The sequence below is a fragment of the Podarcis melisellensis genome (assembly GCF_964234715.1).
Source record: "Podarcis melisellensis genome assembly, chromosome: 14".
NCBI classification, from domain to species: domain Eukaryota; kingdom Metazoa; phylum Chordata; class Lepidosauria; order Squamata; family Lacertidae; genus Podarcis; species Podarcis melisellensis.
Window position 1 is genome coordinate 711,955 of NC_138546.1, and position 17,895 is coordinate 729,849.

The following is a 17,895-nucleotide window of genomic DNA, read 5'->3' on the forward strand; positions in this document are numbered from 1 at the left end:
AGCAGCAGCATTTCAGCAGCTGAGTCGTCCTTTTCCTTTTGGGAGGGGGCCCCTGGGTCAAAGGGCAGTGCTCCTTGGGTGACTGAGATGTCCCTTCCACAAGGTTTCCCCTTCCTACCAGCATCTAGCAGTTCCAGCCAAAAGCCTCCCAAGTAGATGGAGGTGGGAAGATGGGGGCTGTCGTGGTAAAATGCATCATAAATGGAGGGATGCATTGATGAAACTGGCCTTGGCTGTGGAGACTCCTGCTAGAGAATTTCAACAGGGCAGAGTAAAACGGATGAGCAGACACCAGCCTTCCCAAAGTTCAGGGAAGTCGGAGTAAGGGGGCAAAATGAATGTGCCAGCAGCAAGCGTGCAGGGAAGGGCCGATGGCCTGTTGCCTCGATGCAAGTGGTCTCAGGTCCATTCCTCGGCGTCTCCAAGCAGGGCTGGGAGAGCAGCTGCCAATCGGTGTCAACACTCCTGAGCTAGATGGACCAGTGGTCTTAGTCTAAGGCAGTTACAGGTAGGTAGCCGTGTTGGTCTGCCGTAGTCGAAACAAAATAAAAAGCATTCCTTCCAGTAGCACCTTAGAGACCAACAAAGTTTGTTACTGGTATAAGCTTTCTGAAGAAGTGTGCATGCACACGAAAGCTCATACCAATAACAAACTTTGTTGGTCTCTAAGGTGCTGCTGGAAGGAATTCTTTTTATTTAGTCTAAGGCAGTTTCCTGACTTCCAAAAGCAGACAGAACCTTCTCCAGCATGTATGCAAGCACATTCGTGTCTGGTTGCAGGTACACTGAGAAGTGTGATCTCATGCTTGTGCATGCGCATTGGCACATACAGGGGAGAAGAGGGAGCCTCCCTCTCTCTGCGTTTCTTGGGAATGGTCAGTGTGGCCCAGGGAAGGCCCAAGGGGGTTCCAGCTTGCCTTCCTTTCCCTCCCCACCTCCGCCAAATACATCTCGTGTCTCGTTCTTCCTGCTAAAACCAAGAAGTATACCCACCCAATGACCTCTGCCTGGTACCCCACCTGTAATCACAACCGGTCTCTCTCACACAAAAACACAGAGAGTCTTGTGGGTCTGTATTTTTATTATATAGAAACATGGAAAAGCATCAACAGGTTGCCTCTGAGAAAGAGCATGAAACTCCCTGCTGGGTCAAAATACTTCACAGATGCATCCGTAGTGTTCAGAGCTAAGAGCCTTTTTGCATTCCTCATGTCTTCCTATGCAGCAGCCCTTGGGACGGACGGGGCACCCAGGGCAGGGCGCCAGAGGGCGTGGACTTGTGTCTTAAGGGGGTGGGAGGCCACAGCATCAGGAAGGGGGGGGCACATGCCAAACTAAGGTGATACCCGCCATCGAAACGGAGCATTTGGCAATGGACGAGCCCCCTCTGTGTGGAATCTCGGGACAAGCCCTCTTGGCCCTGCTTTTCCTGTTGCTCACCCATGCAACGTCGTGGCTTTTCTGGAGGAATTAGTGCAAAACCAAGGGGGTGGGGGGGGCGGAGGTGTGCACAGGGCCTTCACATTTCTGTTAAGTCACAGTTAAGAGCTTCAATACAAACGGGGGGAAAACAAACCACATCACAGAACAGAACTCGGACAAGCAGACTCCGATTAGACAAGGTATTTACATGTGGGGAGAGGGGTCTGGATACAGGGGCCTCCCGGGCCGCCTCTTGGCCTCAATATGCCAAGGAGCGGCAAAGAAGACTGGCGTAAGGACATGGCCCAGGGCACAGCCCCCCACCACCAACGATGGGGAAGAGAGCTGGGCAAGAGGTGCAGAAGAGCCTTGCGGAGGCAGCTAAGCTCATGGGGGAATGAGGAGAGGAAGGGACTACTTCCTCTGGGGCCCAAGCCGGCCTCTGCCCTCCCCCCAGCTGCCCCTGAGCCTGGCACGGGTCACGCAGCAGCAGCAGGCAGGAGACACCCTGGCTCCTGTTGCCCTCTCCTCTGCCGCCCCAGACCAAAGAAGTAGAGCAGCTTTTGGCAGGGTGCAAAAGGAAAGGGGGGGGCAGCAGCAGCCCCCCAAACACAATGGCCAAGGTTTTGCTTTAAAAGAAAACCACCCAACATGCCCCATGATTCATGCCACGCCTGTGGGGACAATGGAGGTCTTGCGGCACCTTGCCTACCACTCCAAGGAGAGGTCAGGAAAGCAACCATGCCAGGTCTTGGCCCCCTTCCTCACCCTCCCCGGGAGGAGCCCCACAGCGATGAGGTTTCCTCGCACGTAAGGACAGCCCGTGGCCCCTCTAATCCAGCATCCCGGTCTCACTGGCCAACAAGATGCCCGTGGGAATCATGTGGCCAGATCCTAACTGGGAGGTGCTGGAGGCAGGGAGCCCCCACATGCACATAGAGAGAGGGGAAGGGGGCAAAAGAGGCCGGCCATAGCTTGTCTGCCTGGCGGTTGTGGCGCCCGCCCTGCAGCTTCCCCAGGGACCCCGCGGTCCTGAGGCCTTCAAAGCTCTCTGGGCAAGAGGGAGGAGGGAAGACACAAGCGGGGGGAGCGTTGGGCACAGGTGAGTCGGGCCAGTGGCACGAGGAGGGGAGTGGACATCTCCTGGCCCAGCGGGCACTGCTAGCACATGCGCTTGTACGTGTAGATGTAGGCCTTGCAGTTGGGGCAGGTGTGCGTCACGTCCTTGAACTCGTCTATCAGGCAGGGGATCAGGCAGCAGCCCAAGTCGCACCTGGAAGGGGGGAGAGGAGGCGCCCGCCGTGAGGCCAACAGGCAGGCTGGAAAACCCCAAGCAGCGCCAATGGCACACCCACCTCCTCGCCCAGTCCAAACGCCCCATTTCCATGCTCCTGCAGGGAGCAGGAGCTAGCCAGACCACAGCAGGAAAACTCATTTATAAAAATATATCTATACCGCTGTGTCGGAGAAATACATCACAGCGGTTGACAACAATGCAAGAGCCATAATATCATACAGTAAAATCCTAAAAAACAGAAGCACGTTGAAAGCAAAAGAAAAACCAGGCAGCAGTAGACCATTGTGGGAGGGTGTGTTCTTAATGGCCTGCCCAGGCCTGGAGGAATAGATAAGATTTCAGCAGGCATTTAAATGCTGGCACAGAAGGCAGATGCTGAGCTTATTGCAAACTCTGCCAGCCTTCTTCCATTTCAGCCAGATCAAACACCTACAAGCACTGGCACCACAACTGCCCTCCCTTTCCCCCTATTCCTTATTTGCAAATTTATTGGGGGGTGGGGAGAGAAAACAAAAACATGGTCAGCTGATGTTAACAATTATCCTAATATATTCCTTTTATTATTAATTGAATTGATTATCCCAGGGCAGGTGACCAGAATTGAATATCACAATTAGAACGGTTTAAAACAAATTGCAGTCGCAAGAATAGGGTGGCTTCTGAAATATATGGGTATCGCGTGTCAGAGGGCGAAAAGAGGAGCGACTTCAGCATGCAAGAATACCTGTACCTTGAAGGCACCAGGTGCGCCTCTGCGGGGAGAAAGTCCCACAGCTCAGCGGGGGCCACGGAGGCTGGAGGAACTACCAAGAGGGCCCCCTGTGCCCATCTAGCACCTGAGAGGGTCTGTGAGGAAGGAGCTGGTCCTCAGGTATTTGGGGCCTGAGTCACTTAGGGCTTTAAACACTAATATGACCACCTTGTTCATACACCTTGTTCTGCAATACTTAGCTAATTGGGAACCGCTAGATAAAGCGAAAGATTATGAGTCATGGGGTGGGTGGGCGAACTTCATAGTGCCTACCTTATTTTTTAGTTGCTGGTTAGGCTAATAGTGTCACACACATGATAACTGTGTGGCTGAGGATTTGCTAATTATACTGTATGATTTATGTGGTACTTGCGATGTTCTACTCCATTGCTGTTATTTGCTGTTTGTAAGCCACTCTGGAAAGCGACGTAGAACTGCAAGCGAGTGAGAAGGAGCCGCAGGATGAGACCCAGCCCCTGCCCGCCCGCCTCTCTCCCTCACTTACCCCACAAAGCAGCAGAAGAACCCCAGCAGGAAGTTCATGAGGCCGATCTCGTGCGTGATCTTGGTGGTGATGGCCTGCTGACAGTGCGGGCAGACGGTCGGGACGGGGGCAGCCTGGAAGATCTCACCCTGCAGGACTGTCACGGTGGCCGCGGCCCCCGAGGGCACCAGCACCGTGGCCGTCTGGCCCCCCGCAGGGGCATAGGGGCCGGCCGGAGGGTAGTAGCCCATAGGGGGATGTGGTCCTGGGGGCATGTAGTAGCCTCCTGGAAGGAAAGCACACAAAAGGGGGGGCACTTAAAAAAAGAGAGACCCTCTTGCTGCCTACCTCCCCCCGGGCATGGACACCACTTGCTCCCAGATGGGCACGGGACCAGTGCCAGCATAGCTGCCCGCCTCCCTGCAACTCCAAACAGGGAACGGTCAGCAATACTTAACGCTTTATTCAAGGAAACCAAAGCAGCGCAAGCCTAGTGGTCACAGCAACTCTTCCCAGTAGGCCTTGCTCCTATGAGGCAGTGGCCAAGACTGAAGGTCTCCGCCTTCCCACAGCTGCCCAACTCCCTTCCTCTCCAGGTGTCCCCCCCCCCCAGGTAATCAGAGACTGCGCCTGCACACAACCAATCTCTGCTCTTCTCTTTTCATTTCTCTGTGTGTTTTTGGAGACCAGCAAGAAGGGGAGCTGGTCGTAGCAGGAGGGGCTCACTGGGTTCTTCAGCAGCCTGATTCCTCTCTGCCCCTTGGCCGCTCTTCTCCCGCCTCCACTGTTGCCTCTGCGTCTGGACTGCTCTCTGCCCCAGCCTCTTCCCGCTCGCTAAACCCTGTTGCCTTTTCTGTTTCCCACACTTCTTGCTTCCTCTTCTCCCTCTGGCCACTCACTGTCATCCTGCCACCAATCCCCGTCCTCTGAGCCGTCTGCTTTTGTAGGCCCCCCACTTCTCGGCAACCCGCCAGCCCATGATGCTCACCCTCCTGGCCACCAGGCAGCTCCTGAGATGATGCCTTGTGGCAGGACACACACAGCCCTGCCCTGCCCAAGGGAGGTGTACCCATCAAGGGGTCGTTCTCCTGCACGCCCCTCCTCTGCCCACCCACCCCCAACTCACCAGGTGGCATGTAGGGCACGGAGCCATCGGTGCCCATGTGCGGGGGGATGAACCCCGGCTGCGGTGGAGGTTCGTACGGCGGGGGTCCGATGTCCATCGGGGGCTGCGGGGCTCCTTGTGGCTGCACCATTGAGGGCGAGACTCTGCCTGCAGGAGGACAAGGGCGCCAAAAGAGGGGCGGACTTGCACTTTGGCTTGTTAAGCCATGTAATTATGACCATATCCCCTTGAGAACCAGTTTAATTTTTTATTTTTATGTAAATACGCTTATATGAAGCAAAATGTTTTGCAACTGTGTATTTCGACACAAGGGAAAATCAACCCAAAATTAATTAAAAGAAAGGGGACTGCCTGCATCTGCGGAGCGTAAGGCAAACCCTTTCCCAGGACTGTGGGGAGTGCAAGGAACAGCCCCCCTACCCCCCCCCCGGCTCAATCTCAGCTGGACAAGACCATCCAAAACTCTCTGGAGGATGTCCAAGAAAGTCTCCAGGAAGCTCCTCTCTGGACGCAGAAGGGGAGGTGATTCTTGGCCTAAGCAGCGCTCCCCACTCTTCTCCCTCCCTCCCCATGCCCTTACCTGCTGGGAAAGGGTAGCCATCCTTCTCTTCTATGAGTGGGGCAGAAGGTCCCCCCGGGTAGGGTGGAGGTGGGTCACTCGACATGCTTCACGGCTGGCCTGGAGGGAGAGAGAGAGAGAGAGAGAGAGAGAGAGAGAGAGAGAGAGAGAGAGGGAGGACATAAGAAGACTGGCTCATTCTGACCACACATCCTGTCCTCGCAGTGCCCAAACAGATGCCCAAAAAGCACCAGAGCCACACTCTCCACACCTGCAATGCCCAGCTGCTGGCATTCAGAAGCACCGCTACCAGCAAAGCCATTGGGGCTGTTAGACACCTCCGACAGGCCTCTTTCCCATGAATTTGCCTTATCCTCCTCTTTTACAGCCATCCAAGTTGGTGGCTGTCACTGCCTCTTGTGGCAGCGAGTTCCCAAGGTTAACTATGTGCTGCAAGGAGGAGGACTTAATTTTGTTTCTCATGAATCTCCCAACCATCAGCTTCACTGGGTGTCCCCAAGTTCTGGGGTTTTAGATGAAGATGATGGACTATATGGAATTTGCCGAACTGACCGGGAGACTCCAAGACCAGAGGTGGAAGAAGACTGGAAGAAGTTTAAAGAATATTTGAAAAAAATATGTTAATATTTAAATCTTAGACTAGCATTGGAAGTGGATATAGGCTGTAGGGTTAGAAGTAGAAGATAGTGTATTTTAAAATAGTATTATTTGTAAGTGATAAAATGTGAAGATTTTTATGGTAAAAGTAAGTGTGATTTAAAAAATGGTTAAAAATTATGATATATGAAGCTGCTAAAGATGAGGTAAAATGAAAATCAGATGGGGGGGACTTGGGGAAGCTCACCTAACAATGTTTAGAAAAAAATAAGGATAAGACAATAATTTGTGTTGTTTGTATTTCTGTTTGTATTGTTTATTTGTGTTATAAAATGAATAAAAAAAATTCGGGGGGGAAACAAGCACAAGTTCTGGGTTTTTGAGAGAAGGAGAAAAACTTTTCTCTATCCACATAGTCCATCATTTTTTAAACTTCTGCCCTGTTGCCGGTGACTCGCCTTTTCTCTAAACTAAAAGGTCCCAAACCCCGCAACCTTTTTTCACTGGGAAGTCACTCCACGCCTGTCGGTCCTCTTGGGTGCCCTTCTCTGAAACTTTTCAAGTTCTACCATACCCATTTGGGGGGAGAGGTGGCCAGAACTGTACAGTGATGGAGAGGGAGGACAGGGGTCGGCGGGTGGGTTGCTGCAACCATGCCATGGGGGGGGGCGAGCGAGGAAAATCAGTCCCACAGGCAGAACCAGGCAGGTTGTGTGTCCTGGGAATCAAGGGCCCCGATTCCCTGTCCTGGCTCAGCCTCAGAGAAGAGCAGAGAAGTCTGCAGGGAGGGAGGGAGGGCCAAGAGCAATTACTCTGCCTTCCCTGTGACTATGAAGCCTGCCCCCGCCCCCTGCCCCCCATATTTAATTATTTTATAACATTTATACACCGCTTGGCTGCAAACAAACAAACCTCGACGTGATTTACAAAAGGGGGGGGGGAGGACAAATAAAAAGGGAACAGATTAAAGCATACAAAAAGCTAAAATAGTAAAACAGATGGAAATTTGCATCAGCTTTCTTGGCATCCAGGTCAGTCTGTCCAAACAAGCCTTGCCTTTAAAAGTACAGTGCAGGCTCCTGATTGATATCAATAGGCAGGGGGGTCCCATATGCCTATCCCCCCACCATCCTGAACACCCCCCCAAATTAACACTGCTTTAAAAAACAAAACAAGACTCAGGCTTTTTGCTAGAGTTCCCATTGACACATTTTACAGTGGGATCTACTGTCCACACATCTCAGTTTAGAAGTTATAATAAAACAGAGGCTGGGGGGTGGGGGAGACTGGCCCAGGGTGGTGGTATAAGGAGACCTCCCCTCCCTTGGTAAGAGGCAGTTGCCACCCAATGACCTGCGCAATCTGGTTTCGTTTCCCAGGCTCATGTGCCAGGATCCAGGATCCAGTTGCGGCTGCCTCCTGCCCTGCCCTGCGCCCAGGACAGAGAGCAGCGGCCCGATAGAGAAACCCACAAACACAGCAAAACAAAAAACCCCTCCAGCCACTGATTGCAGAGAGCGGCCGTTCTTGACCAGTAGCCACGGCCATAGCTATCAACGTTTCCCTTTTTTAAAGGGAAATTCCCTTATTCTGAATAGGATTCCTCGCAAGAAAAGGGAAAAGTTGACAGCTATGGCCACAACTCAGGTCGCCCAAGCATCATCCTCAAAGCTTCCTGTGCACACACCTGGACCACGCTGAAAACCCAGCGGTGCCGCAAAAAGGGCTCCTTCCAAGGCGACAGGATCCCAGAAATAAATAATAATAATAACAATAACAATAATATTAATAATAATTTATACCCCGCCCATCTGGCTGGGTCTCCCCAGCCCCACTCTGGGCGGCTTCCAACAAAATATTAAATTACAATAATCTCTTAAACATTAAAAGCTTCCCTAAACAGGGCTGCCTTCAGATGCCTTCTAAAAGTCCAGTAACCGCCCCATCTGCAGCACCCCACCTTTGCAGAGGAGCAAGGCAACCGTGAGCAGCTGCCGTGAGACAAACCTGCTGGAATCCTGCCCTCTGCCGCATCCGGGGCCACAAGTCGGCCTGAAGAGGCGCCTCCTGAATGCACTGGGATGCTTCCACCACCCCCCCAGCTGCAGATGCAGAGCTGGCGCACACAGGGAGGATGCGCTGGCCGATCCGGAGATGGAGAGGAGGAGGCCAGGCTCTCTCCCGGCCTGGTCAGCCGGAGTCAGAGAAGGGCCCCCTGCCCCCCCTCGGCTGCACAAGGCCCGGCAGCCGCAGAAGGGCAGCCAGAGGGTCACTGGCCACAAGCGCGGCTCCTTCCACTGCGTGATCTCAGCGGCGCCACGTGATGCAGCCGGGAAAGCAGGCCAGCCTCGCTGGGAACCAAGCAGGCAGGGGAGAGCCAGGGCTTCGCGGCTCCAGTTTCTCCGCCTGCTTTTCTGCTGGATCCCTGGAAAAAGAACCAAAGTCTGCCTCTTTCCTTGAGCTCCTTTCTCCAGCAGGGGAAGGCTTTGGGGAGCTGATGGCTGTGAAGGAAAGGGCTGGCACTGTGCCGTTGCTATTGTCATTAGTTTTAATAGATCCTCTATATCGACCTACGGTTTTAATTCTAGCCACGTTTAATTATTTTTTAATGACACCCCCCCATGCTTTGAGCTGTTCCTATTTGTATCTGTAAGCCGCCTTACAACATACAGTGGTACCTCGGGTTACATACGCTTCAGGTTACATACGCTTCAGGTTACAGCCTCCGCTAACCCAGAAATAGTGCTTCAGGTTAAGAACTTTGCTTCAGGATGAGAACAGAAATCGTGTTCCGGCGGCGCGGCAGCAGCAGGAGGCCCCATTAGCTAAAGTGGTCTTCAGGTTAAGAACAGTTTCAGGTTAAGAACAGACCTCCAGAACGAATTAAGTACTTAACCCGAGGTACCATTGTACTGTACAGTCATACCTCAGGTTACAGACGCTTCAGGTTGCATTTCTTCAGGTTATGGACCGTCGAAACCCGGAAGTACTGGAGCGGATTACTTCCAGGTTTCGGCGGTAACACATGTGCAGAAGCGGTAAATTGCGCTTTGCCCATGCGCAGAAGCACTGAATCGCAACACACACGTGTGCAGATTCACTGCTGCAGGCTGTGAACGCTGCGGGTTGCAAATGTGCATTCTGCACGGATCACGTTCGCAACCCGAGCGTCCACTGTATTAGGGTAGAGCAGGAGACTCTTAATCCCATGTTGGGCAAAATATTTTTGCACTGCAGGGGGTTGGACTAGATCCAGAACCGTCTTTCCCATAGGGCTTAGTGGTGCGTCACGCCAGGGCACCAGGCTCTCGGGGGCACCCCAGCGAGTGGGGGTGCTGCACGGCTTTGCTGGTGGCCTCCCCTTTTCCTCTACGCCCGCCAGCTGCGCCCCACCAACCATATGGCTGGCGGGTGTGCAGCCTGCCTCCCAAGCCTCCTCGGGAGGAGAGTGGTCCCTGCAGAGGCTTAGGATGCAAACTGCACCCCGCCAACCATATGGCCAGCGGGCACGCAGCTTCCCTCCCAAGCCTCTGCGGGGATTGCTCTCCTGCAGCAACATGGGGGAGAGTTGCACCCCCCCCATGGCTGGCAGTGCGCAGCTTTGCCCCCATCCGTGGTAATTTGGGGGCGCTGAGCGGATATTTGCACCCCGGCGCCGCATCTGCTAAAGACGGCCCTGTAGATGACCCTCGCAGTCCCTTCCAACTCTGATTCTACCAACAACAAATAGCTCAACTTCCTTGTTGCAGCTTCCATTAAGGAAACGATTCAGGAAAGTGGAGGGAGGTTCTCCTCCAGCACTGCCTGCAGCCCGAGATGAGCTGTTTTTTTAAAACCGCTGGACCTAAACACACTGACACACACCAAGAGCCGCCTTGGACTGCGGTGCTGTTTCCAGTGCCCCGGAACAAAGCCCCTCTTTGTGCAGAGAGGCTCCCAGGATTTCTGCTACCGGACGGGAGCCAAAAACCTCGCCAAACGCCAGGAGCCTTTGGGCTCCTCTGCCAGCAGCCGAGCACCATGGAGACCATCCTGCAGCAAGCAGGCCCTGAATCCCAAGTTATTTCCTGCATCGCACAGCACTTGCCAGACTCCTCGCAAGCAGCTGGAGCGGAGCCGGGGGAGCCTTGCAAGAGATCCAGCCCAGGTCTTCCAAGCGGCCTAAGCAAAAACTGGCGGCTGGTCCAGGGGCAAGGAGGAGGGAGGGGGCCCTTTGGGGCAGGCCGCCCCATCAGCCAGGAGCCACCCCCCAGCAGTTCCATGGTTTTCACTCCACACCTTGTGATACGAAAGTGCGGCTCATACGTAGTTTAAATGCAAACAAACAGGTTTCCATGGTGCTGGGAAGAACCTGGCACATGTCTGGAGGAAAATTTCAAGGGTATCATGTGAATAAGTAAATAAATGAAAGTATTCCGCCCTGCGCCCTCCACATGAAACAGTTTTGACAAGCGGACTGGGCAAATTCACCTGTTTATCCTGTGACATCATTATGTCACATGATTTACAGGATCCCTGTCCACCTGCCAAATTCAGAAACACTTAGGAAAACACCTGACAGCGCTGTCTGAGGCAGCACAGCACCTTCTCCTTTCAAAATCATCAGAAACAAACTTAAAAAGCAGGGGGGCTGCTTTAAACAGACCTGCAAAATAAGGCCTCCGCCCCCAGCAGTCTTTTCAGCTTTGAGCCCTCCCTAAGATCTTTCTTGAGGGAGATTCTAGTCCTCACGGCTACGGAGATCACTCTGGAAGCCCCACATTCGCCCACCTGCCAGAGGCTCCGAGGCTGAACGGGCTCTGCATGGAGACAGTCCCTGCCAAGGCTGCCTTTTGCCCGTTCCCACATCGGCCGTGGGCGCCTCAAGGAATACGAAGAGAGCTTGCCAGAGTAAACAGTCAACTCCTCTGGGCCTGGCAGGTGGCAGTGGAAGAGGCCCGGAGGCAGCCGCCGAGTGGCATGGCCCCCGCTGCCACCAACAGCATCTCACTGGGGTAGGAGGAACAAAGCTGCAAAGCCACAACACTTCCGCCCGTTCAGTTTCCCCCCTCAGGCCAGGAGTGGGCAGAATCTGGCTCAACCGGGTCCTTTGCAACTGATCTGCAAGCATTTCCGACTCTCGGTTACTGAACAAAAGCAGCTCCACCCCTGCACTGTGGAAATGAAGTATGTGTGGGGTAACCAAAAGCAAGCCCCTTTCATTTGTGGCACTCAAAATATATACATACCCAGAATAGGGTATGAGGTCTCCGACTGCCAGGCTGCAGTTGGTGGCTCTTGCTGGTTATAGCCTGAGGTCTGCCTTAAGACACACAACTGCCACCAGCTTCTTCCACGTAAGACAGGAAAGATCGAGATTGTGCCCCACAAGCAAGAGCCCCTGGCACCGACCCAACACTTGGTAAAAGCAGCAAACGTGGGACGAATGGAAAGCGAAATTACAGGGGCTTTGGCTATGAAAGGGCAGACAGGAAAGAGTTCACTCGGACTGGCCAGGAGCGAAAATGCTGCTTGCAGCTGCAAAGTTATATCTGTTACCATCCGCCAGGTTCCAGAAGTAACATTCAAGAAGAGAAATATGAGCCTGAAACAGACTCCAAGGTGCCTGCAAGCTGAGGAACCTGAGATCGGTGACACTCGAGTTGTGAGAACTCTTTCACACACCCATCCCAAAGATCAGCTGCAAGAGGGAGAAGGCGGGGGCAGCCGGTTTCTGACTAAAGGACCTTCTGGGGGTGTCCCTATAAGTGGGGGGAGAAGGGACACCTGGCTTGCCAGAAGCATGTGAAAAGGAACCAGGGGTCTTAGCAGACCCCAAGCTAATGTCCAGATCAAGGGAAGTGATAGTCCCACTTGATTCTGCCTTGGTCAGAGCCCACCTGGAGTCCTGGGTCTAGTTCTGGGCTCCCCAGTTGAAGAGGGATATTGACAAGCTGGAAGGGGTGCAGAGGAGGGCAACCAAGATGTTACAAGGTCTGGGAACCCAAGCCTGATGAGGAACGGTTGAGGGAGCCGGGGATGTTTAGCCTGGAGAAGAGGAGATGAGAGCCATCTTCTGAAGGGCTGTCCCACGGAAGAAGGAGATGGAAAGGCACAGCCCTGCACACGAGAGAAGAATGGCTGATAAAATTTTGGGACTTAATTGAGACAGCTAAGCTCACATGTTTAATTGCAGAAAAAACCATTACTAACATTTGTTAAGGATTTGAAATTTCTTATGGCCCTTTTGCAAGAAAGAAAACAAACTTGTAATATCTGGGTTTGAAGACCGAAAAAATACTGGCTTATAGAAGATAGAATGGTTGGATTTTAAAGAGTGAATATCACATGTAGCTGCAGAGAGCAGACAGTCCTTTTATTCTACAGTTTTAGTTTTTTCCTTTCTTTTCCTTCTCTCTTGTTTTCTCCTTCCTTAGATTTCTCCTTTTCTTGTATTTTCTTCCTTCTGACTTTGATCTTTTTTAGCTGAAGTAGCTGTGTTATCTCAGTATATTATAAAAATATACTTTTTAATGAGTATATATATCTCTATTACTTTGAATAAGTTTCAACATATACCGGTAAGTTTAAAAAGATGGAGCCAGCCTCTATTCTCCTGCTTCAGGGGGCTGGGGGTAAGACTCGAACCCATGACATCAAGTTACAAGGGAGGAGATTCCGACTCAACATCAGGAAGAACTTTCTGACAGTAAGAGCAGCTTGACAGTGGAACGGTCTCCCTTGGGAGGTTGTGGACTCCATGGGAAGCTGGACGGTCGCCTGTCAGGGATGCTTTAGCTGAGATTCCTGCATTGCCATGGGTTGGACTAGATGACCCCTGGGGTCCCTTCCAACTCTACAATCCTATGATAAGCAAGTGAGGCTTGGGGCAAGAGGGAGAACAGCCCCTTCCCTTCAAGCCTTCTCTTCCCCAACATGTTTTCCTCCATCGCAGGCTGGTTGCCAGCTCATTCCCCTCTTCCCCCTCCAGCAGGGCAGATGGCCTCACCCCACAGACTTGCACCTTCAGATGGGGCAAAATCAGCACCAGGCAATGTGCACGCAGACTCGCATCCTGAACGCTTTCCCATCTCCAGCTGTGCCCCTTTGAGTCATTTGCCAGTCCGTGCAGCAGGGCACACCCCTCGCATGCTCAGGGGCCACCACAGCTCAGCCCCTGTCCCTGGCAGAACCATTGCAATAGGCCAGGGGTCAGCAAACTTTTTCAGCAGGGGGCTGGTCCACTGTCCCTCAGACCTTGTGGGGGGCCGGACTATATTTTGGAAGAAGAAAAAATGAATGAATTCCTATGCCCCACAAATAATCCAGAGGTGCATTTTAAATAAAAGGACACATTCTACTAATGCAAAAACACGCTGATTCCTGGACTGCCCGTGGGCCGGATTCAGAAGGCGATTGGGCCGGATCTGGCCCCCGGGCCTTACTTTGCCTACCCATGCAATAGGCCTTCCTTTCCTTTTCTCCCCTCCAGCCTCTATTCACAACCACCAGCAGATGGCTTTCTGTGAAGCACATCCTTTGCCTTCATAACAACAGCTGCCCAGTAGCGATTTCTGCAACAACCCAGGCAAGCCTGCCTTAAGTGCTTTTTTCCAGAAGCAGGCAGCGCCCAGGCAAAGCGGCGAACAGGCAACACCTGCGCCAGACGCCAAGAAGTCAGCCATGGGATCACCTAGTGGAAATGCTGGAAAGGCACTCTGCCCATGCTCTGCCACACTCCCTTTATTCCTACACACTCCAGAGCTGAGAACTGATTTGACACACTAGAAGATCCTCGGCTATTTGCTTCCGTTTGCCCCATGAGTGCCCTTCCCTTCCTTCCTCCAAGGACCTTGTGGCCGGGGAGATCAAATTTCAAAAAGGCAGAAGAGAAGGAAAAGAGCCTTTGAGGGGGTTTTTTAAGGGTGGGGGGAGAGAAAGACAATTGAGGAGAGAGGCTTAAATAATTAAATGTTGTGTGGGGTCTTCTTCTTCTTTGGCAATCCCTCGTAGGCAAGTAAGATTGTCTTCCATAAACACGGTTTTAACAATGAGTCCGTAAGTGACTGTGGAAGCCAATTCTGAATCCACACGTCTTTCCACAGTGGGGACATTGGTTTCCGGGTGGGAGTTGATCCCTTGCGTCCTGCGTTTGAGTGTCTTCAAAGCCCAGGACACCTTTGGTCAAGGCTGCTCTCCAATCGGAGCACTCACAGGCAAGGGTGGTGTTTATACTTCATTTTTAAAGATTTGCCTTGAGACAGTCTTTAAACCTCTTTTGTTGACCACCAGCATTACGCTTTCCATTTTTAAGTTTGGAATAGAGTAGTTGCTTGGGAAGATAATAATCTGACCAGTCCAATGAAGCCGATGTTGAAGAATAATTGCTTCAACACTGGTGATCTTTGCTTCTTCCAGGAAACTGTCATTAGTGTACCTGTCTTCCCAAATGATGTGTAAAAATTATATATATATGTGGGGTATGCAGAGACCAACATTCCCCTTCTCATAAACAATTAAAAACATGTTTTGCTAAGCAATTAGGTGCAGGGCTAACAAGCGCAAGATTAATTTACGCCAGGGTCTCTAATACAGGCTTCCTCAACCTCGGCCCTCCAGATGTTTTTGACCTACAATTCCCATGATCCCTAGCTAGCAGGCCCAGTGGTCAGGGATGATGGGAATTGTAGCCTCAAAACCTATGGAGGGCCGAGGTTGAGGACGCCTACTCTAGTGCCTCAGGAGGAGCTTTAAAAAATGTAGAAAGGATAAGCAGCCCATTAAGCTGTGCCAGCCAGAGAGAGCCTCCTCATTCCGAGGCAGTCTACCTCCCAGTGGGCGCTGATGGGGCGCAAATGGTGGCAGGGCTGCTGCCTTCGCAAGCTGCTTCTGGGCTTTCCCTTAGGTTCCACCACACAGAAGCACCCAGAGCAGTGTTTCTCAGCCTCGGGTCCCCAGAGGTTTTTGGACTACAACTCCCATCATCCCTGAGCTCTGGCCTTGCTAGCTAGAGATGATGGGAGTTGTAGTCCCAAAAAATCTGGGGACCCAAGGTTGAGAGAGGCTGACCTGGAGAAATTTCTGACAGGCAAGAACCTGTCATGCATGCCAAAGGCCCCAGCTGGCAGAAGACAAAGCTCCATCTGGTACGCAGGATGAGACCCTACCTGCCCGCAGACTGTCTCACCAGAGTGGTGCATGCTCTGGTTATCTCCCGCTTGGACTACTGCAATGCACTCTATGTGGGGCCATCTTTGAAGGTGACCCAGAAACTACAACTAATCCAGAATGTGGCAGCCAGACTGGTGACTGGGAGTGGCTGCTGAGACCATATAACACCGGTTCTGAAAGACCTACATTGGCTCCCAGTACGTTTTTGAGCACAATTCAAAGTGTTGGTGCTGGCCTTGAAAGCCCTAAATGGCCTCAGTACAGTAGACCTGAAGGAGCGTCTCCACCCCCATCATTCTGCCTGGACACTGAGGTCCAGCTCCGAGGGCCTTCTGGCGGTGAGAAGCGAAGTTACAGGGAACCAGGCAGAGGGCCTTCTCGGTGTTGGCACCTGCCCTGTGGAACACCCTCCCACCAGATGTCAAAGAGAACAACTACCACCAAACTTTTAGAAGACATCTGAAGGCAGCCCTATTTAGGGAAGCTTTTAATGTTTAATATGTTATTGCATTTTGGTGTTTTGTTGGAAGCCACCCAGAGTGGCTGGGGAAACCCAGCTGGATGGGCAGGGTATAAATAATAAATTATTATTAGAGTGGTACCTCAGGTTAAGTACTTAATGTGTTCCGGAGGTCCGTACTTAACCTGAAACTCTTCTTAACCTGAAGCACCACTTTAGCTAATGGGGCCTCCTGCTGCCGCCGCAGCACGATTTCTGTTCTCATCCTGAAGCAAAGTTCTTAACCCGAGGTCCTATTTCTGGGTTAGCGGAGTCTGTAACCTGAAGCGTCTGTAACCCGAGGTACCACCGTATTATTATCACCCGAAATCCGGGCAGCGCGGAGCGAGGGGGGCTCGGCCTGAGGCAGCCTCTTTGCAGAGCCTCCACGCGCAGGAGCAGTCTACCTCCGAGCACCTTGGTGCCCCCCTCTGGCACCAGGCTGGCACCCCTGGGCAACGAGAGGCCGGAGCCCCCCTCCCAGGGCCTGGCGGGGGGGTTCCTCGCAGTCGGCCTCCCCCCCCCCGGCCTCCCCCTCCGGGGCTGCTCAGCCACGCTGGCATCCGCACCTGGGTCTCTGCGCTCGCCTGCTGCCCTCCGACTCACGAAGCCGCTGTCGCCGCCGCCGCCGCCGCCGTTGCACCAGCTGTTTCCTCCCCCCGCTCCGCCTCCTCTCTGCAAGGGCGGCGCGGGGGCCGGTGGGAGTTGTAGTTCCCCGGCGGGGGCGCAAACCACACCCCCCAGCATGCCCCGCGCGGCGGCCGCGCAGGGTCCTCCCGAGAGATCTCCACGGGGAGGGGCGGGGCCGGCAGGCAGGGGGCGTGGCCAGCCGGTGCGGCGAGCAAATACCTGGGAATGACGGAGGCGGGTGCAGGAGACGCGCCTCTCGCCTGTTTGTGCAAAACCCGTTCACCCCCCGAAATTATGCAATGCTCTGCTGGTAAAAGAAAATGAAAAAGTTGTTCAAAGCTACTCCATTTGGGGCAATTAAAATGTTAAAAGTTAAATAAAGCTTGTGGAAGGAGGAGCGTTAAGGTGTATAGAAGGGTACATATGGTTAATTTGAATGTGTTGTTATTGAATATTATTGAAAATGTATATTATTGAATATTGTATACCTAACGTATCAGCCGCCTGCAGGGTTTCACTGTGTTTTGGTGGCTGGTAAAATTATATATATATAGTACAATGTATTTTGTGTGTGTGTGTGTGTGTGTAAATTACGGAAGTTCCTTAATTAAGGAACAAAAGAAGAAAAGGCACACTAGCCTGGGAACTTCCTCTCTGCCCAGAACATTGGAGGCTATACACCACACCCCCTCAACAGTATTTATAGGAACTCAAACACTGAGATCCTGCTCTGTTCCAGTAACAAGAAGCCGAAAGCACCAGCCTGAAGATGACGAGTGAGACCTCGTCGAAACGTCGCCTAGACACCCCAACTTTTACACGGGAAGACACCCGAGGACACCAAAACCTGCATTCCTGTACCCGTGAAAATCTACGAAAGCAAATATATATAGTGTGTATATATATACATTTATGCTTTCATGTATATATATACATTTATGCTTTTTATATATACACACACACGCACACACACACATTTCCACCCCCTGCAATGCAGAACTGCAGCAAAAACTGGGATGGCTCCGTCGGGAGAGACTCTTAATTCCAGGAAGCCCCATCTCAGGCAGAAGATTCCTGCACTGCACCGGGTTGTCCTAGGGTCCGGCCAGGCAGCACCTCTGCATCCTGGTTAGTAGCCATCCTGGTTAGTTGCCCAATCGTCTTTTAAAGGCTGCTTCCTGTGGCAGGGAGTTCCGTAGTTTTAACTCTGTGCTGCATGAAGAAGGACTTTCTTTATCTCTCCTGAGTCTGTGGAACTCTCTGACACAGGAAGTGGCGATGACCAACTTGGATGGCTTTTTAAAAGGTAAAGGGACCCCTGACCGTTAGGTCCAGTCACGGACGACTGGGGTTGCGGCG

General features: G+C 52.4%; 1 protein-coding gene across 2 annotated transcripts; it reads right to left on the reverse strand.

The window, feature by feature from the left end:
* Positions 1 to 1,061: 1,061 nt before the first annotated feature.
* Positions 1,062 to 16,569, reverse strand: CDIP1 (cell death inducing p53 target 1). 2 transcript variants are annotated; one of them, XM_081889406.1, is made up of 5 exons: positions 16,476 to 16,569; positions 5,661 to 5,759; positions 5,081 to 5,227; positions 3,976 to 4,240; positions 1,062 to 2,695 (listed from the first exon to the last, which is right to left on the reverse strand). In XM_081889406.1, exons 2-5 carry the CDS (start codon positions 5,743 to 5,745, stop codon positions 2,584 to 2,586), a joined length of 609 nt encoding a protein of 202 aa, XP_081745532.1. In that variant the 5' UTR covers positions 5,746 to 5,759; positions 16,476 to 16,569; the 3' UTR covers positions 1,062 to 2,583. The 2 variants fall into 2 exon arrangements, with proteins under 2 accessions (XP_081745532.1, XP_081745533.1); XM_081889407.1 differs by lacking the exon at positions 16,476 to 16,569 and adding an exon at positions 8,265 to 8,298.
* Positions 16,570 to 17,895: the final 1,326 nt, after the last annotated feature.

Bases quoted from the DNA above. Each gene is read 5' to 3' on its own strand.
- CDIP1 (XM_081889406.1), bottom strand. From the start codon at position 5,745: ATGTCGAGTGACCCACCTCCACCCTACCCGGGGGGACCTTCTGCCCCA. The intron at 5,228-5,660 runs GTAAGGGCATGG...GTCCTCCTGCAG, and splicing joins TGGCTACCCTTTCCCAGCAG to GCAGAGTCTCGCCCTCAATG. The intron at 2,696-3,975 runs GTAAGTGAGGGA...CCCCCCTTCCAG, and splicing joins TTCTTCTGCTGCTTTGTGGG to GTGCGACTTGGGCTGCTGCC.